Source organism: Protopterus annectens, chromosome 15.part0, assembly GCF_019279795.1.
Source record: "Protopterus annectens isolate FY-2018-M chromosome 15.part0, PAN1.0, whole genome shotgun sequence".
Taxonomy (NCBI): Eukaryota; Metazoa; Chordata; order Ceratodontiformes; family Protopteridae; genus Protopterus; species Protopterus annectens.
In genome coordinates, this window is record NC_056749.1 from 591,125,290 (window position 1) to 591,140,890 (window position 15,601).

Here is a 15,601-nt window from a genome sequence, read left to right on the forward strand (position 1 = left end):
TTTCAGGGGTTAGTTCAGGGTTTTTTAAAACCCCCTTTTTGCAGCCATTACATCAGTTTTTTTTGCCCCAGATGTCAGGTGCCCCCAAATGGAAGCAATTAAAAAAAAAAAAAAAAATATATATATATATATATATATATATATATATATATATATATTTTACACACACAAAGTTATACCTCCAACAAAAAAGCAAATACACCAGAAAGCTTTTAAGCATAGTAAAGGAGAATAGAAGTGAAGCCAAAAGAAGTCAGGGGGCTGTAGGGAGGGTAACCAGGACTGCAACAGTCAATACACTCAAATATCTATATTTATGGTAAGTATACACAACTGTGCTATGTTCTTCGTGTTTCACTGTTGCAGTCATCGCATTTGGTAGATTCCCAAAGCTAACGATGGGAGAAGGAATTTAGGTAGCATTAAGACCAGCTATAAGGCCCTGCAAGACTGCAGTGGCAAAGCCAGCTCTGGATTTAGAGAAAATAGGCAAATGGTAACGCTTGGTGAAAGTATGCACAGAACTCCAGGTAGTATCTTCTAGGATGTCTCTGGTAGGGACACCTCTGAGAAAGGCTGTAGAGGTAGATACAGCCCTGGTTGAATGGGGTCTAATCCCCTGTGGGATAGGTTTTCCATGGTGCTTATAGCAAAAATGAATGCAATGGCCTATTTAGAAATGGTTTGCTTTGAAATGGCCTTCCCCTCTGCCCCTGCAGAAAATGCCACCAGCAGTTGTTCAGATTTCCTTTGAGGTTTAGTCCTGTCCAAGTAACATCTAAGTTGTCTGTGCACATCTAAGGAGTTCACTATCTATTCCCCTTTGTTCTGTGGATTAGAGAAGAAGGTTGGCAAATGAATGGATTGATTAAGAGCCACACTGAATACCACCTTGGGCATGAAGGAGGGATTGGTCCTGAGGGACACCCTGTCCGCATGAAAGATGATGAAAGGCTCTACTGCCATAAGGGCCTGTAATTCAGATACCCTTCTTGCTGAAGTGATTGCTAAAAGGAAAACTGTTTTCCAAGAAAGGAATTTTAACTCTGCACTTGCAGCTGGCTCAAAAGGAGGAAGAGTGAGTTTTTCCAATACAAAGTTAAGGTCCCAGGCTAGAGTTGGGGCTTTCCTGGGTGGTCTTAAGTTTTTGGCCCTCTGAGGAACTGCTTGAGCAGTGGGTGAGAAAAGAGGGGTGGTTCTGTGTTGTAATGAGCTGAAATGGCTGAGGTGTGAATTTTGATGGAGGAAAAGGAAAGGCCCTTGTGAAGCATCTCAGTTAAGTAATGGAGAATCAGAGGTAAATAAGATTTTCTAGTACTAGGCCTTCTTGCCTCCAAAATGACATCAAACACTTGTTTACTGAGGGATGGTAACGGAGAGATTACGTAATTAGCCAGGCTGCCAGGTTCAGAGTTTGAAGCTGGGGGTGGAGAAGCTGGCTCTCCTGCTGTGACAGCAGGGTAGGGGTCTGAGCCAGGTGTCATGGGGCTAGTAGTAACACACTGCGCAAGAAGGGGTACCAGTGTTGGCGTGGCCAGTCTAGTGCAATCAGTATCATCCTTGGTTTGTCCTGTTTGATCTTTAGTAGTACTTTGGAGAGGAGAGGCAGAGGAGGAAAGGCATAAACTGAAAGATTTTTCCAGCTGAAGGACAGAGCATCCACTTTCCAAGCTTGTTTGTGGGGAGTCCTTGTGCAGAATTTGTCCAAATGGTAGTTCTGGGGGGAGGCAAACAGGTCTATATCTGGGCTCCCCCATTTGTTTATCAACATGTTGAAAGCCTTTGGTTCCAGTTTCCACTCGTGTGGGTCCATGAGATTTCTGCTTAGCTCGTCTGCCTGTGTATTTAGTTTTCCTGGCAGGAATTGAGCTTGTAGATGCACTTGGTAGCTCAAGGCTGTGTTCCACAGAGCCATGGCTAGTCTGCAGAGGGGGTAAGAATGGGTACACCCCTGCTTATGTACCACATAACAGTGGTGTTGTCCATCTTTACCATTAATTGTCCTGGAAGAATGTGGTCCTTGAAGGCTGTCAGAGCATTCTGTACAGCTAACATTTCTTTTTGATTGTTATATAGGTGCATTTGACTTGGGTTCTTTTTGCCCTGAATGCACTTCCCTACCAGGTGAGCCCCCATGCATAGTCTAATGCATCTGTTGGTAGGGTTTGGGCGGCAGGGGGTAGAGTGAATGGTAGTCCCTTGTTTTGGTGGTAGGCCTCTGCCCACCAAAGGAATTCTAGCAGTAGGCAAGGCATGATAGGAATCATTACTTCTAGATCCTGAGAATGTTGACACCATAGGCCTTTTAGATACCATTGTAGTTTCCTCACATGCAGCCTTGCATATGGAATTAGTAGAATGCAGGAGGCCATGAACCCCAAGGCTTGCAGTATTTGCCTTGCAGATAAGCAGGGTTTTCGTGGCCACTAGTTTGAAGCAAGTTGTCAAACGAATTTGTTTCTCTGGCGTGAGGAAAGCCATCTGGGAAGTTGTGTTCAAGCTTACTCCCAGGAATATAATTTGTTGACAGGGTACCAGATGTGATTTCTTTTCATTTATGGTATAACCCAGACAAGTTAGCACCTTTTGTACAAATGCCAGATGATTCAAAAGTATGTCCTGGCTTTCTGCCTGAATTAGACAATCGTCCAGGAATAGGTATATTTGAATATTACTTTGCTTGCAAAATGCAATGACTGGAGCTAGGCACTTTGTGAATATCCTGGGAGGAGTAGATAAGCCAATGGGCAGTGCATATAGCCTGCTTTGAAGCGTAGGTATCTTCTGCAAGTCCCGTACAGGTAGGCTTCCTTTAAATCCAGTGTTGTCAACCAGGCATCTTTGCCTAGCATAGGAAGCAACTGGTGGAGAGTTAGCATCTTGAATTTTGGGATCACCAAGAAAGTGTTTAAGATACAAAGGTACAGGATATGACATCATGAGTTGTCTTTTCTGGGTACCAGGAAAAGTCTGGAGTAGAAACCTTGTCCCTTTTCCTCTTCTGGTACAGTTTGAATAGCCTCTATGCTTAAGAGAGAGAGTACTTGCTTTGAGCCTCTGCCCACTGATTTGGGGGCAGATCTGGACATCTGTTTGGGGTTGGTAATATGTGGAAGTGAAATCTGTATCCTTGGGAAACTATATTTAAAACCCATTTGTCATGGGTAATGTGTTCACAGTTTTTTGCCTGCAGAGCAATCTTTCCCCCTAAAGGAGCAGTCAGTTGAGAAGTGCTTGGAAGTTTTAATGTTAAGTCATTGAGACAGTTTACTATGGGGGGGGAGGGGAGTCTTACTACTCCCTGATTTGGAAGTGGGAGCCCCCCACTGCTTAGTCCTGTGCGTAACCTGGGACTGAAGCCTGGGTGTTCTGCGGGTTCTGGGTTTGGACTGAGAAGGTCTGGAAGAGGCAGGAAAGGACCAATTCTTAGTCAGCCAATGCCTACTAAATCTTGGAGGCTGTACTTGTAGGAAATCTTTAACAGTTTGCATAGATTTAGCTTTTTCCTCCATCTTTGTAAGAACTTCTGCTTTGTTGCCAAACAGGCGGTCATGATTTAAGGGAGCATCCAGCAATTTAGCTTTAACATGATTTGGCAAGGATTGCTCCTTAAGCCAAGCATGCCTTCTAAGTACAGACCCAGTGACAGCAGCCCTGCAAGATGCCTCTAGTGAATCAAAACCACATTGCAAAGTATGTTTTCCAACCTGTTCAGCAGAATGCATTAAATCCTGTAAATCCTTATTTTCAGCACAGTCAGGAATCAACATCATTTTCTGTTTAAGCAATCCCATAATATGCTGCTGATACTTTTAACATATGAAACTGGCAATTTAAGGCCCTAATGGCTAAGGTTGCAGAAGTGTATACCTTCTTACCACATCTATCCAGCGCCCTGGAGTCTCTATCAGAGGGAGTAGGATTTTTGGCAGTAGTAGCCTTAATGCCCTTGGGTCCCTGTGAAATGGTCTCAGGATCCGCAGTAGGATTTTTAAAAAGGTTCGGATGGTAACTGGATTCATTGCTTTGCCTTTTGCACCTTGGTTTGTGATTTTTAAAAAGGAACTTGTGAGAGTCAGGAACCCTGTAATATCTATCAGGTTTTCTGGGAGCAGGAGGAATCCTCATAGGTAGATAAGGGTAAATCCTGGTCATCAGAGGAAACAGAAATGTCAGAATCCTGGTCAGAAGTATAATAAGCAAATCCAGTCCTAGGTCTCCTAGAGGGGGAAGGTTGGCTTTCCCTGATTAATGTAATAAGGTCTTCGGCCATTCTTATCATTTGTTTTTTAGGCATAGAGGCCTGACCATGCAGTCTGGGTGCCGTTTTTCCTATGCATGGTTCGAGATTTAGGCCTTGAAGAAGAAGATGGCATTGGTTAAATATGCAAGTCAGTAGGCCTGCAAAATACATCCCCAAAAGCCGGTGCCTGCACAGCGGCTCCAGACCCATCCAATGTAGAGACATCCTCAGGTTCCACAGTTGAAACAACTCACGGCATAACGGACTCCGAATGGGTCTCAGTAGAGGCCTGCGAATCTAAAGTAGCGGGTATCAGGGGCTGCGTAAGCTCTTCACTGAGTACCGGTGAACTGGCGACTAGCTTAGGAGAAGTGCCGTCAGCAGCTTTGGACCTAGGTGGCCTGTCTCTGTCTTTATCTTTGCATTTTTTTCGGAATGTCGGTAGTCGGATGGCTAACCGAAGACATATCTGGATAATTGAACAGCGTACCAAAATATTTAGAAGTGTAAATATACCGACAACGAATAGTTTGTTGCTTAAATAAGGCACAAAACCAACAGCGAGGTATGCCGTGGTCAGGGCCTAGGCAAGGAATACAGTATGAATGAAAATCTTTATGAGGTATTTACTTTCCACAAGAAATACAATTATCGACTTTTACTGACATCGGTTTAGAGCAAGAAAAAGTTTCCCTAACAGGGTACTTAGCTTTAGTTGAAGACTTCGGTTCTGAAACTCGAAAATGAAAATTTCAGGAGTCGGCCGACCAGCACTTTTGCGAACTGCTTCTGCTTTGGGCACCGCACGGCAAGAAAGACTGATGTAATGGCGTCGGCTGCATGCTTTATACCCCTGACTACCTGATGTCATGAAAGATGAGACCGCAACCGACGCAGGACTCAAGACTTTGACAATCAGGCCGACTGAGAGCTACCGCAAGCAGATAACCCAAATGTGATGACTGCAACAGTGAAACACGAAGAACATTTTGAGTGTTGAATGCCATTCCAGTGAAGACCTCATGATGGTAACGTATGGGGGAAATACATGGGTGTAATCACCTATATCAGAGGCTGAAGGATTTTACTTGTAGTCATCATGTGGAGAAAGCCCAACACTCAACTGTTTTTCTCAATTACAACACAAAAGTAATTAGAAGCTTACAGAGAATGTAGAGTGGTAATATCTAGCTAACATTTAACTTTATGAAAGCATTTACCAAACACTCAAGTAGCAACAAAAAGCTAACGAAGCTCCAAAGCAAAATGGTGTATGCTTCATCCACGTTTTCTTTTTAGAAGCAGTGCAGAAATGCATGTAATAAATAAAAATAACTTACTTGAGCTGCTTTCACTGTCGCTTGTGTTAGATGTCACACCTTCTGCAAAACAACAGATGTGTTTTAGACCATCACCTATTCAAAAGTTTCAGTTCCAATTATCATAAGCTATAAAGACAAAACTTGCTTAACCCCTTGGTAAACTAAGTATATTTCTATGGTTTTGACTACAGGTCTTGTTTGCTGACTTTGTACAAGACAGAACAGAATTAAATCCCTCATCATACCCACAAACCTGGTGCCTCATGCAAAAGCGCAAAAAGTGGGCTCATCACACACTTCTGCAAGGGCATCTCAATACTAAGCCACGACAAGGTGGAGGACATTTTGAGTTATGAGAAATCTAAGCATTATTCCAACAGCAGAGTCCGCAGCAGTCTGTCTGGATACTACAGATGGAAATTGTGGAATGTGTAACCGTCTTACAAAGTAAGAGGATGAATTCACATTTTGCACACCCCTAAACACAGCTGTGAATTGCTACTTTCACGGCACTTGTACCTCCCATTTCTTACAGAGAACCTTCTATCATGAGAATGCACCATCCCTTTCCTTCCCATTTATGTTCTTAAACCATCTTCAAATTTATGTTATCACCCATCCAATAGCGATTAATATGAATAACTGGTATATTTGCATATTATTTGTCCCCTTTTTTTCATTTGTGGTATTTTGATTATCAAATTACAATGTTCCTATCAATTCTGTGGGAAAGAATTATAAGACATAACTCTTCTATCTGGTAAAAAAGGAAAACCCGCATTAAAGCACAGATATCAACTCCAGGAAAAGGCACATCAAAGAGGTGAAGAAACTAGTCCAATATTTCAAGCATAAAAAGAGCAAAGACATGCCCAATGCTGTAATTAAGAGTACAGTACACACTGATTTGATATCAGATGAAAAACTACACAGCGCCTCAACAGCTGAACAGAAGAAGGAAAGTGGACTGCACAGCATGGCAAGCAAAAGGAGGCCAAATGTGAAGCTGCTTTGGCAGCCAAGATTCAGACAGGCAGGTGTCTGTCATAATAGGAAAAAGAAGGGGAGTGCTTGGAAAGCACTTATCACACAAGGCAACATATGTGACTTTCTTCAGTGCAGTGTGTGACACACAAATATACTTTCACAAGCAGGGGAAACAGGAGGACTGCACCATTTAAAGGCAAGAAAGGGTGGTGAAAATTACTTTTATATTAAGAGGCAAACAGCCTTCACAGTATAAAAAAAAAAAAAAAAAAAAAAAAAGGGGGGGGGGGGCAAAATTGGGAAGCAACTTTTACCACTGACAAATAGGAAGATAAATGGAAAGAAATATAGCAGGAAGCAAGGCTAAGGCAAATATAAATGTTTTTTTTTTTTAATGGAAATGCTAGGGGTTGTGGGCATGCACACATCCCTTGTCTCCAAATTCTTGATCTTATGATCAAATCAAGTTCCACTTAGATGAAAAGGCATTACTACAAGAAACTAAAATCACAGTCTAGTTTGCTTACCAATATTTGTGCTTCAAGCACAAACTGCAACTGAAATGACCACACAGAGGGACAGGCTCAGAAAGATACAACCACTGCAGATGGCCCTTTCACAGATCTACAGATACACTGATTAACGCACATATCTACTGTACCAAACTTTTCTGGGCTTTCTGCAATTGGTCAAACACAAAAGTAGAACAATGTCAGCAGTATCAACAAAAAAGAGCTCAAAAAGTTGAAGGGAAAATTGAACAGACATCCTGACACTGCCCTCTCAGAGGACGATCTCCCTCTGTAATGACATTACAAACTACAGGATCTGATGAAGGTATGCAGTATCAATCCAGTGACTGTGACAAATGTCCAAGACAACTACATTACAGAAACAACTAGAAGCAGCTGCTGACTCTGGATGATGCCCTTTAGCAACATTATCCAAAGACAAATTGGCTTTGTGGTAACAAAATGTAATGCGGTGTGTTATCAGTCATTATTTGGACATTGCTGTGCCATTTTTACATGAAAATGACTTGTGCAAATGGTCCAAATATATGCAAAGGTAAAGTGACAAATGTAAGCAAGCATCTAGGGTGTGTAGATGTACAATCTTCTTAAAAAAACACTTAGTAAAACAGGCTGTGCAACACCTCAGATATCACGGTGGGGAAGATTTGAGGATTCAGCCTTACAGACAATGCAGTTCTTCTAGAAGGACAATCAAGGTTTTTATTTTTTCAAATAGCCCAAAGCTCCATATGATACAATGAAGAGCAGCTTCCTGAATCTCCAAACTTTATACTGGAGGACTGGGAAAGCTAAAGGTGTACCAACTGAGGAACCAGTCCTTCATGTAATCTTTCCACAGAGGTGCAACTCGCAGCACTTGGACTGGAATAGTCTTTTGAATAGGATGATTTGAATGGCTTGAAACTATGTTTATTTGGCTTATCACATGGCAATGAGACCAAGTCTTAGCATTTCTGCATGAAATCATCAAAAATCTAGGTCACCAGCAGGAATGAAGGAAGGGTATACAGGAATCTTTTCTCTCTCTCTCTCTCTCTCTCTCTCTCTCTCTCTCTCTCTCTCTCATTTTAAAGGACATGTGACATCTACCCAATCTTGTCCACACCACTTGTGATAAGATTTGGAGAAATGTTTTGTGGGCTCCAGTAGGGAAGACTGGTAATTAAAAAGGACTGGCAGTACACATCATTCTGCTACTTAAAGAAATTTTACTTTTGCCAATTCATAGAAAAATTGTTATATTTAACACACGGCTGCCCTTAAATACAACAGATTCACAAGTTATTACAAATTTTATTGCCAAGTGGGGTCTGATGGTGACTGCTTGAACAGCAAGATAAAAATAGCTCTCCCAGTGCATGAACAATAGAAAAATATTTCATTTATTTTACTTATTTAATTTATTTTACATTTGTTAACCGGGAGAGTCCAACTGGATATATGTCCATTTTCAGTGGAGGCCCGGGGAGAAAAGCTCCACGGCAGTAAAATTGTTAACAAGACATAGAATGTTTACCAAAAGGTACATTAGAAAATATACAGCGGATACATTTTTTATACTTCTTATAGAAGTATAGTACATATAAGATGGTGTGTTTAACAAAAGGTGTATTTGCCAACATTCACAGGATACATTTATTTATACACCTTATAGAGGTATATAACAGCAAGTATAGCAGGACGGTAGAATAGATAACTTACACAACTAATTTTTACACATGAGAGACATGCTATGTCCATTTGGTTTACTTTACAATGTTCAGAGTTCCCATTAACCCATGCAGACAATAAAAAAGCAGTAGATAAGCTGTTACTCTAGTTGCTGGAAACAGAGAAATAGGAGTTACTATCCAGGGGTGGTACAGGTACATAATCTACGATTCAGAAAGTGTGTTTTGAGTAGTTTTTGAATTGGGTTGTGGAGTTGTTACTTATTAAGTGTGCTGGAAGGGAGTTCCAGATTTTAGAGATGTAGTGGCTGTAAACGCATCTACCTGCCTCATGTTTAAAGTTTGTTACCTTAAGGAGGTGTTGGGTACTTGATCTCAGGGATCTGGTAGTGGTGTAAGGTTGAAGTAGTTGCTGCAGAGCAGGGGTGTTGCCTGGATGATGTAGTACTAAGTGAGCAAATGCTAGTTGGTTGACTTGAAAGGTCAGGGGGAGTTCTAGCCAGTTGCATTTTTTGAGGATTTCACAGTGGTGGGTTCTAGAAGGTGAACCTGTGGCGAATCTGGCTATTTTATTCCAACAGCTATCTAGTTTGTTGAGCTGTTTTTAGGAGATTGGTAAGCACAGGGGAGGCATAAAGTAGGGTGGATAGGAGGTGTGTCCTGGCTGTGGTAACCTTAGATGGTTAATGGGCTATGGGTAATAAACTTCTAATACAAATGCCATCAAGAATGAAAAATGGCAATTCTAAGAAAAATTTGCCATGAAATGAAGTTGTGGATGAGAAAAAATGTCTTGCTGGCCAGCAAGCAGGAGACTAGATGACTACTAGAAGGGCAAAAGGAATGACTTCCAGCTCACATCACATGAGAAAATGGATTGAATGGATAATGAAATGTTCCGAAATCACTGTAGCATTGTAAGAATACATTATGTCAAACAGAAGGCATGAGGATTCTGAAGAAACACTGAGCAGTTAGATGAATTGAATATGAATCAACACAAAAACAATGAAGCAGTTAGTTGAGTTGGGGGACAGATCAGAGAAAGACCTTGAGATTTTCACCCATACCACAGAAAGCAGATAGAGCATTACTTTAATTTTATGAAAGAATAAATTACCAGGTGGACAGGCCATCTCTTAGCAGGGCATAATCAGTAAGGAACCGAATATTTTCCTCCATTCATTTCCTTTCCATTCATACCTTTCATCCTTTCATAGTGTACACCCATTAAACGCCATACTCCTTCCAACTGCCAAGCGTCTAGTGTATGCACCACCACTCTAAAGGACACCTGAATCTATCCTGACAGCAACAGCCCCTGCACCAACAGTTGTCAGCACTATATAAGACTCAGCTGCTGCGGTCACATCCTGCATCTTTGAGAGAGTTTTGCTCTTAAGTGACTAAAGTAAGTTTCATTTCTTGGGCACTCTACCAAACATGGTTCAGTAAATAAATAATTCAATTACTGAACTGGGGTGTTCTAAATAAGCTATGCATTTTAGTCTCCTTTACCTTGCACTGACTGAGGGGGTGTGCACACTAGACTCAGCTGACTGCCCCCCCCCTCCCTTTTTTATCTCTCTATTTACAGTGCTGCATCTGTAACCCACCTAATTTCATCTCCCTCCTCCAATGCACTAGTAGCAACCAGTGACTGCATATTTTAAAGCATTAAAATGTACGTCGCTAAACTCCCTTTATCACAGGAGTAGCACAGAGCTTTTATCTCCGCCTTCTTTCTAATATATCCATACTTCTTACTTTCTCTATTTCTCCCATGCTGTCTTTTAAGCAGAAAGAGGTTCTGCTAACCTAATCAATCTTTATAGAACATAAAACTGCTTGCTGATTGTTTTTCTTTCACACACACTGTGATCTAGTTGCAGCCACAGCCCTCTCCATTCTGCTCTCACTCTGCTCCATTACCCTACCCCATTCCCACCAACCCCCTCTTTCATTACATGTATACTCCAAAGGCCACTCCCCCACCACAACCTCAACCAAATCACATTACCACAAATTCAATACACCTTCACATAACTTCCATAAAAGCCTCTCATCCAGTCATAGGCCTTCACAATCACCTGATTCCCCAAGTCACCCCACTATTATCCCCCACACAGCCACATCCCCCATACTATAGATATTTACTCCCCACTCTCATATTACACACTTATACAATTGTATCTTGATAACACCAGCACTCCTATATAACATAACCACACTAGCTGAAACTACCAACCTAATTAACCACCAGATATAACTAACACCATTAGCTAAATACTACCCCCGTAGCTAGTTCTAAATAACAATTCAATATTCCTTATATAATTATTCTAACTACTATATATCCTATTATAGTACTACATACTAACTCAGATACCTTAAACAACTACTCTACATGTCATACATCCTATCAAGCTTCACATGAAAATATTCACACAGGTAATACTTCTACCTACCCTAATATTTCTAGCACATATTACTGCTACTCACAATATTCCATCCATTGTACTACCTTACCACGCGACCACTAACCCCACAACATCAACAACTCTCACCAATTCCATCTATCCTTCAAGGCTACATATAAACATAATTCCTCACTGCCTCAAACATGTCCCAGCCCTTCATCATTCCAACAAATTCACCAAATATGACAAGTTCTTCACAAACTTCATAAGAAAAATAGTAAACATTGCAGCCAGACTAATTCTCATTGGAGACATGCATCCCAATCCTAGCCCATCTATCAACAGCCAACATATGAACAGTCCATCTCTAAACATACTCCACCTGCCTATTAAAACTAGTGATCTGTTGATACTAAACATGAATGTCAGAAGTACTGGCAAAAAAGTCAATGACCTACATGCAAATATGTCCCTATATTCTCCAGACTTAGTACTACTGACAGAAACTAACCTGACATTCCCAATAATGAAATTCTAGCATTAGGCTATAACATACTACGTAATGATCGTACATGTGAAAAAGGAGGTGGTGTAGCCTTACTATTTACAAGTCTACTAAATGCAAATCAGATATTACAACTCCTCCCACAAATTCTGGTTTACCATTAACAACATTTTTCTCCCTGGTAAATCTAGCACTCCTCCCAACCATAACTGATAAATCACTCTATGTTGCCACCCATTTTAACAAATTCTTCACAGAATCTATTTTAGCACTTGACAACTCTCAGAACTCCCCTTCTCCCAACCAACTATCCAATATCAACAACAACTATGGCTTTTCCTTTCAACCTGTCTCTACTGACATGATTAAAAAAACCTCCTTAAGAAACTTAAACATACCACCCTAGCTGCAAATAAACTGCCAACCTAATTTCTGAAAATAGCTGATGATGCCATTGCGTACCCTGTATCCATTCTTATCAACCGTTTCTATATCTGAACACCTAGTCCCAGAGAAAAATCTCACATTATTCCACTCCACAAAGGAGATAACTCAAAGGAGTTAACCAGTTATTGGCCTACTGCAATACTCTCACCTTTATCCAAAATATTTGAAAGGTGTATACACACTCAAATTATGGACTACCTCATAACACACAATCTTCTCACTACCACCCAACATGGCTTCAGGCTCTCCCACAGCACCACAACCACTCTTATGTCATTCACGCATAAAGTGAACACCCATAGCAACTATGGCAACTTTGTCTCTGCTACCTTCCTTGACCTCTCCAAGGCTTTTGATATGGTTAACCACAACAAACTCATCAAATCCCTCTCTGAACTAAACCTTAGCAAATCCTTCATAGAATGTTTTTTGAGTTAACAAATAGACAGCAAGCAGTACTGTGGTGGCAAGAACTCTCTCCAATATTACCAGTCACTCTGGGTGTTCCCAGAGGATCCATCTTTGGTCATTTGCTTACTCTAACTTCACTATTAACCTCCACACCTCTACTCTACATGGCTCAATCATCCAATATGCTGATGACTCAACATTAATCTGTACCTTTCCATCTCTCCAAGATCTGTTGAAGGATGGCTTACCAACTCTCAATTAATACTAAACCCCAACAAAACTAAACTCCTCTTATTCCAGCCTAACACTCAGTCCACTCCCATACCCACATTCACTATCACTTCTAACAACAAAACTACTCTCTCTCTCCTGTCACCCACACCAAACTTCTAGGAGTCGAAATGGACTGCTACATGACATGTTACATTCACGTCACTTACCATAAAGAAAATACAAAAAAAATAGATACACTATACAGAAACAAGCAATTCCTCACAGATAGCACCAGATCTAAAAATAGCACAAACACATCTCTTATCTACTTTTTTTTACACACCTCCCCAACACTTACCAATATTAGAAAATTCGATATAACCAAACTTGAAGCTTGTTATAACAAGACTGCAAAGCACATCGCACACACCACTGCTATGTCCTTGAACGTAACTGGCTTGAACTTCCTCAGCTTCTCCTTTACCACCAACTTATTCTAACCAATAAAATTCTCCACAGCCCTGAAAAAACTCCTGCATTGCAAAAACCTAATACAAACCTACTCCAGTAATCGGGTCCTTCGCTCCAACAACAAATATCTCCTACACATCTCTAAAGCCAACAACTCTGCAGGGGTCTCCCTTTACTCATAACATTAAAGCAAAAAAATGGAACACCCTGCCCACTCACATATCTGTCACCACATCACTTACTTAAAAAGCCCTAAAAAAACACCTTCTAGATAATTGGCTTTATAACTGTGACACCCCTGGCTAGACTAATCTCGAACTTCCACGTAGTCACGTACTCACACAGGGTAGAACTCCTCTGCTATTACAGACATTATATATTACTATATGCTACAACAACTCCCTCTCCCTTCACATCTCTGCATCTCAAACTCTCTTGCATTAAACATCTTTCCAGCTGTTACTGATTTTATAGTTTATGACGATTCAAATTTTGTACTTGTATAAAATGGTCTATTCATCCTAACATTGCTGCTGTACATGTCAAACCATGTTATCCTAATGTTACTAGATGCATTAGGTTATAATTCCATGATTCCGTAACTGCTAAATTTTAAGTTTGTACAAAAACTTAGACTGTGTTACATGTGGAGCTTTTCTACCCGGGCTTCTGCTGAAAAAGGACCTGTGTCCAGTCAGATTTTCCCAGTAAACAAATGTAAAATAAATAAATAATAAAAATACATAAAATATCACATGCACATGCCAAGACTTACAACTAAGAAACAGCCAAGACTCTTATTAGTAAACATGCAATCACACCAACAGAAGGAAAGCACAGTTGTGTACGTTCCACATACCTGTCACAGCAGATGTTCTTATAACACAGTGGCTTACTGGCATATAGGTAGTAGTGCACTACTACCCTCCCTCTGGCAGTTTCTCAAAGCTTCACACTCCCTTTTCCTACTTTCTGTGGCTGTGAAGGACCAATAAGCTTCCAGAGCAGGACAGACCTTCACAGCAACAGACAACAGCCCAAAAGGAACAACAGATGGAAAAATACAAGATTTGTGAACACCTACAGTTCCAAACAAAAGCCAATCAGCAGCCACAAACGATGTATATACAACTAATGGAGGATGATAGGAATGTACAGCCAGTAAAGGCAGTGTGTGTTCTACCATCATCTACTCTTACAGGTATGTGGAACTTGAGCAACTGTACTATGTTCAACAAATACACTGGCTGAACAGTAGATTTCCAAAGATTACCCAGCCCAGGAGGAATAAGGATAAGGTTCCAGGAGCACCTGCAGAATGGACAAAGCAAAGCCTGCTCTGGATCTAAAAAAGGCATCCAGATTGTAGTGCTTCATACAAGTATGGGCCAAGGACCAAGTTGTTACCCTTAGAACACTTATAGAGTGAATCCTTTTCCAAAATGTTAGTAAGCATGAAAGACCCTAGTAGAATGTGTCTTTACCTTGTCTGGCTTTGCCTCTCTACGGTGGGTGCAATAAAAACCAACATCAGGAGACAGACAACATGCAATGATTTGCTTAGGAATAGGTCGACCTTTCAATGTCCAGTATGAGGAAGTAAAAGCCTATCAGCCTTAGTAAAGAATGAAGCATATCCAAGATATGAAGTAATGTCAATCTTTAATTCTAGGGTAGGTCTTCCAAGATGGCTGCACAGAGATCAACAGCATAACTTCAGCTCTCCCAGTGTGAAAACAGAAACCAAAAAAACGGGTATTACTGAAGTTTTCTGTTTTTTTTTTTTTTTTGGGCGGGAGGGCTAAAATTTAGTTACTATACTGTCTGGATGCCAGCAAAGAAGAAATTTAGAAAACCGGAAAGAAAAATCTGCTAGAAAAGGTGAACAGAAAACACTGTCTGAGAAGGATTCTGAAGCTGTTAAGCAAAACACAGTTAAAGCTTCAGCTTTGGTTCAAGAGACGGCTATAATTAATTTTGAGGGGAAAAAATAAATCAATATATTCAGAGGTTATTAAAATAAATGAAACACTGAAGAAATAAATCAATTCAAATAGGAAAAAACAGAAGAAGCTTTAACTAGTCATTCGGATGGAGTAATAAAACCGGAAAAATCAGAGGCTGACATGAAGAGAAAAAAAAAAGATTTTCTGTTGTGCCAGAGAAACTGCAAAGAACAGACTGTATTAACTTTATGACCACAAAAACAATCAACTAGACTGGTGTTTCAAAGCATGATTTATTAATCAAAAGACCACATCAAGTGTATGCTCCAAACCTGGCCATGAGAAAGCAGTTAAAACCTATATCAGTAAAGCTGTAATCATACCAGCAGTAAGAGTTGATCCTAAAAAATTGTTGCAGAAGGCAAAGATT

At 40.6% G+C, this 15,601-nt stretch overlaps 1 protein-coding gene across 1 annotated transcript in view; it reads right to left on the reverse strand.

The window, feature by feature from the left end:
- DLG3 (discs large MAGUK scaffold protein 3) overlaps positions 1-15,601 on the reverse strand; it is a 3,698,230-nt gene that overhangs the window by 183,071 nt on the left and 3,499,558 nt on the right. The window contains exon 19 of the mRNA XM_044057417.1: positions 5,584-5,625. Within this exon, the coding sequence (XP_043913352.1) occupies positions 5,584-5,625 (42 nt within the window). The remainder of the gene's footprint in view (positions 1-5,583; positions 5,626-15,601) is intronic.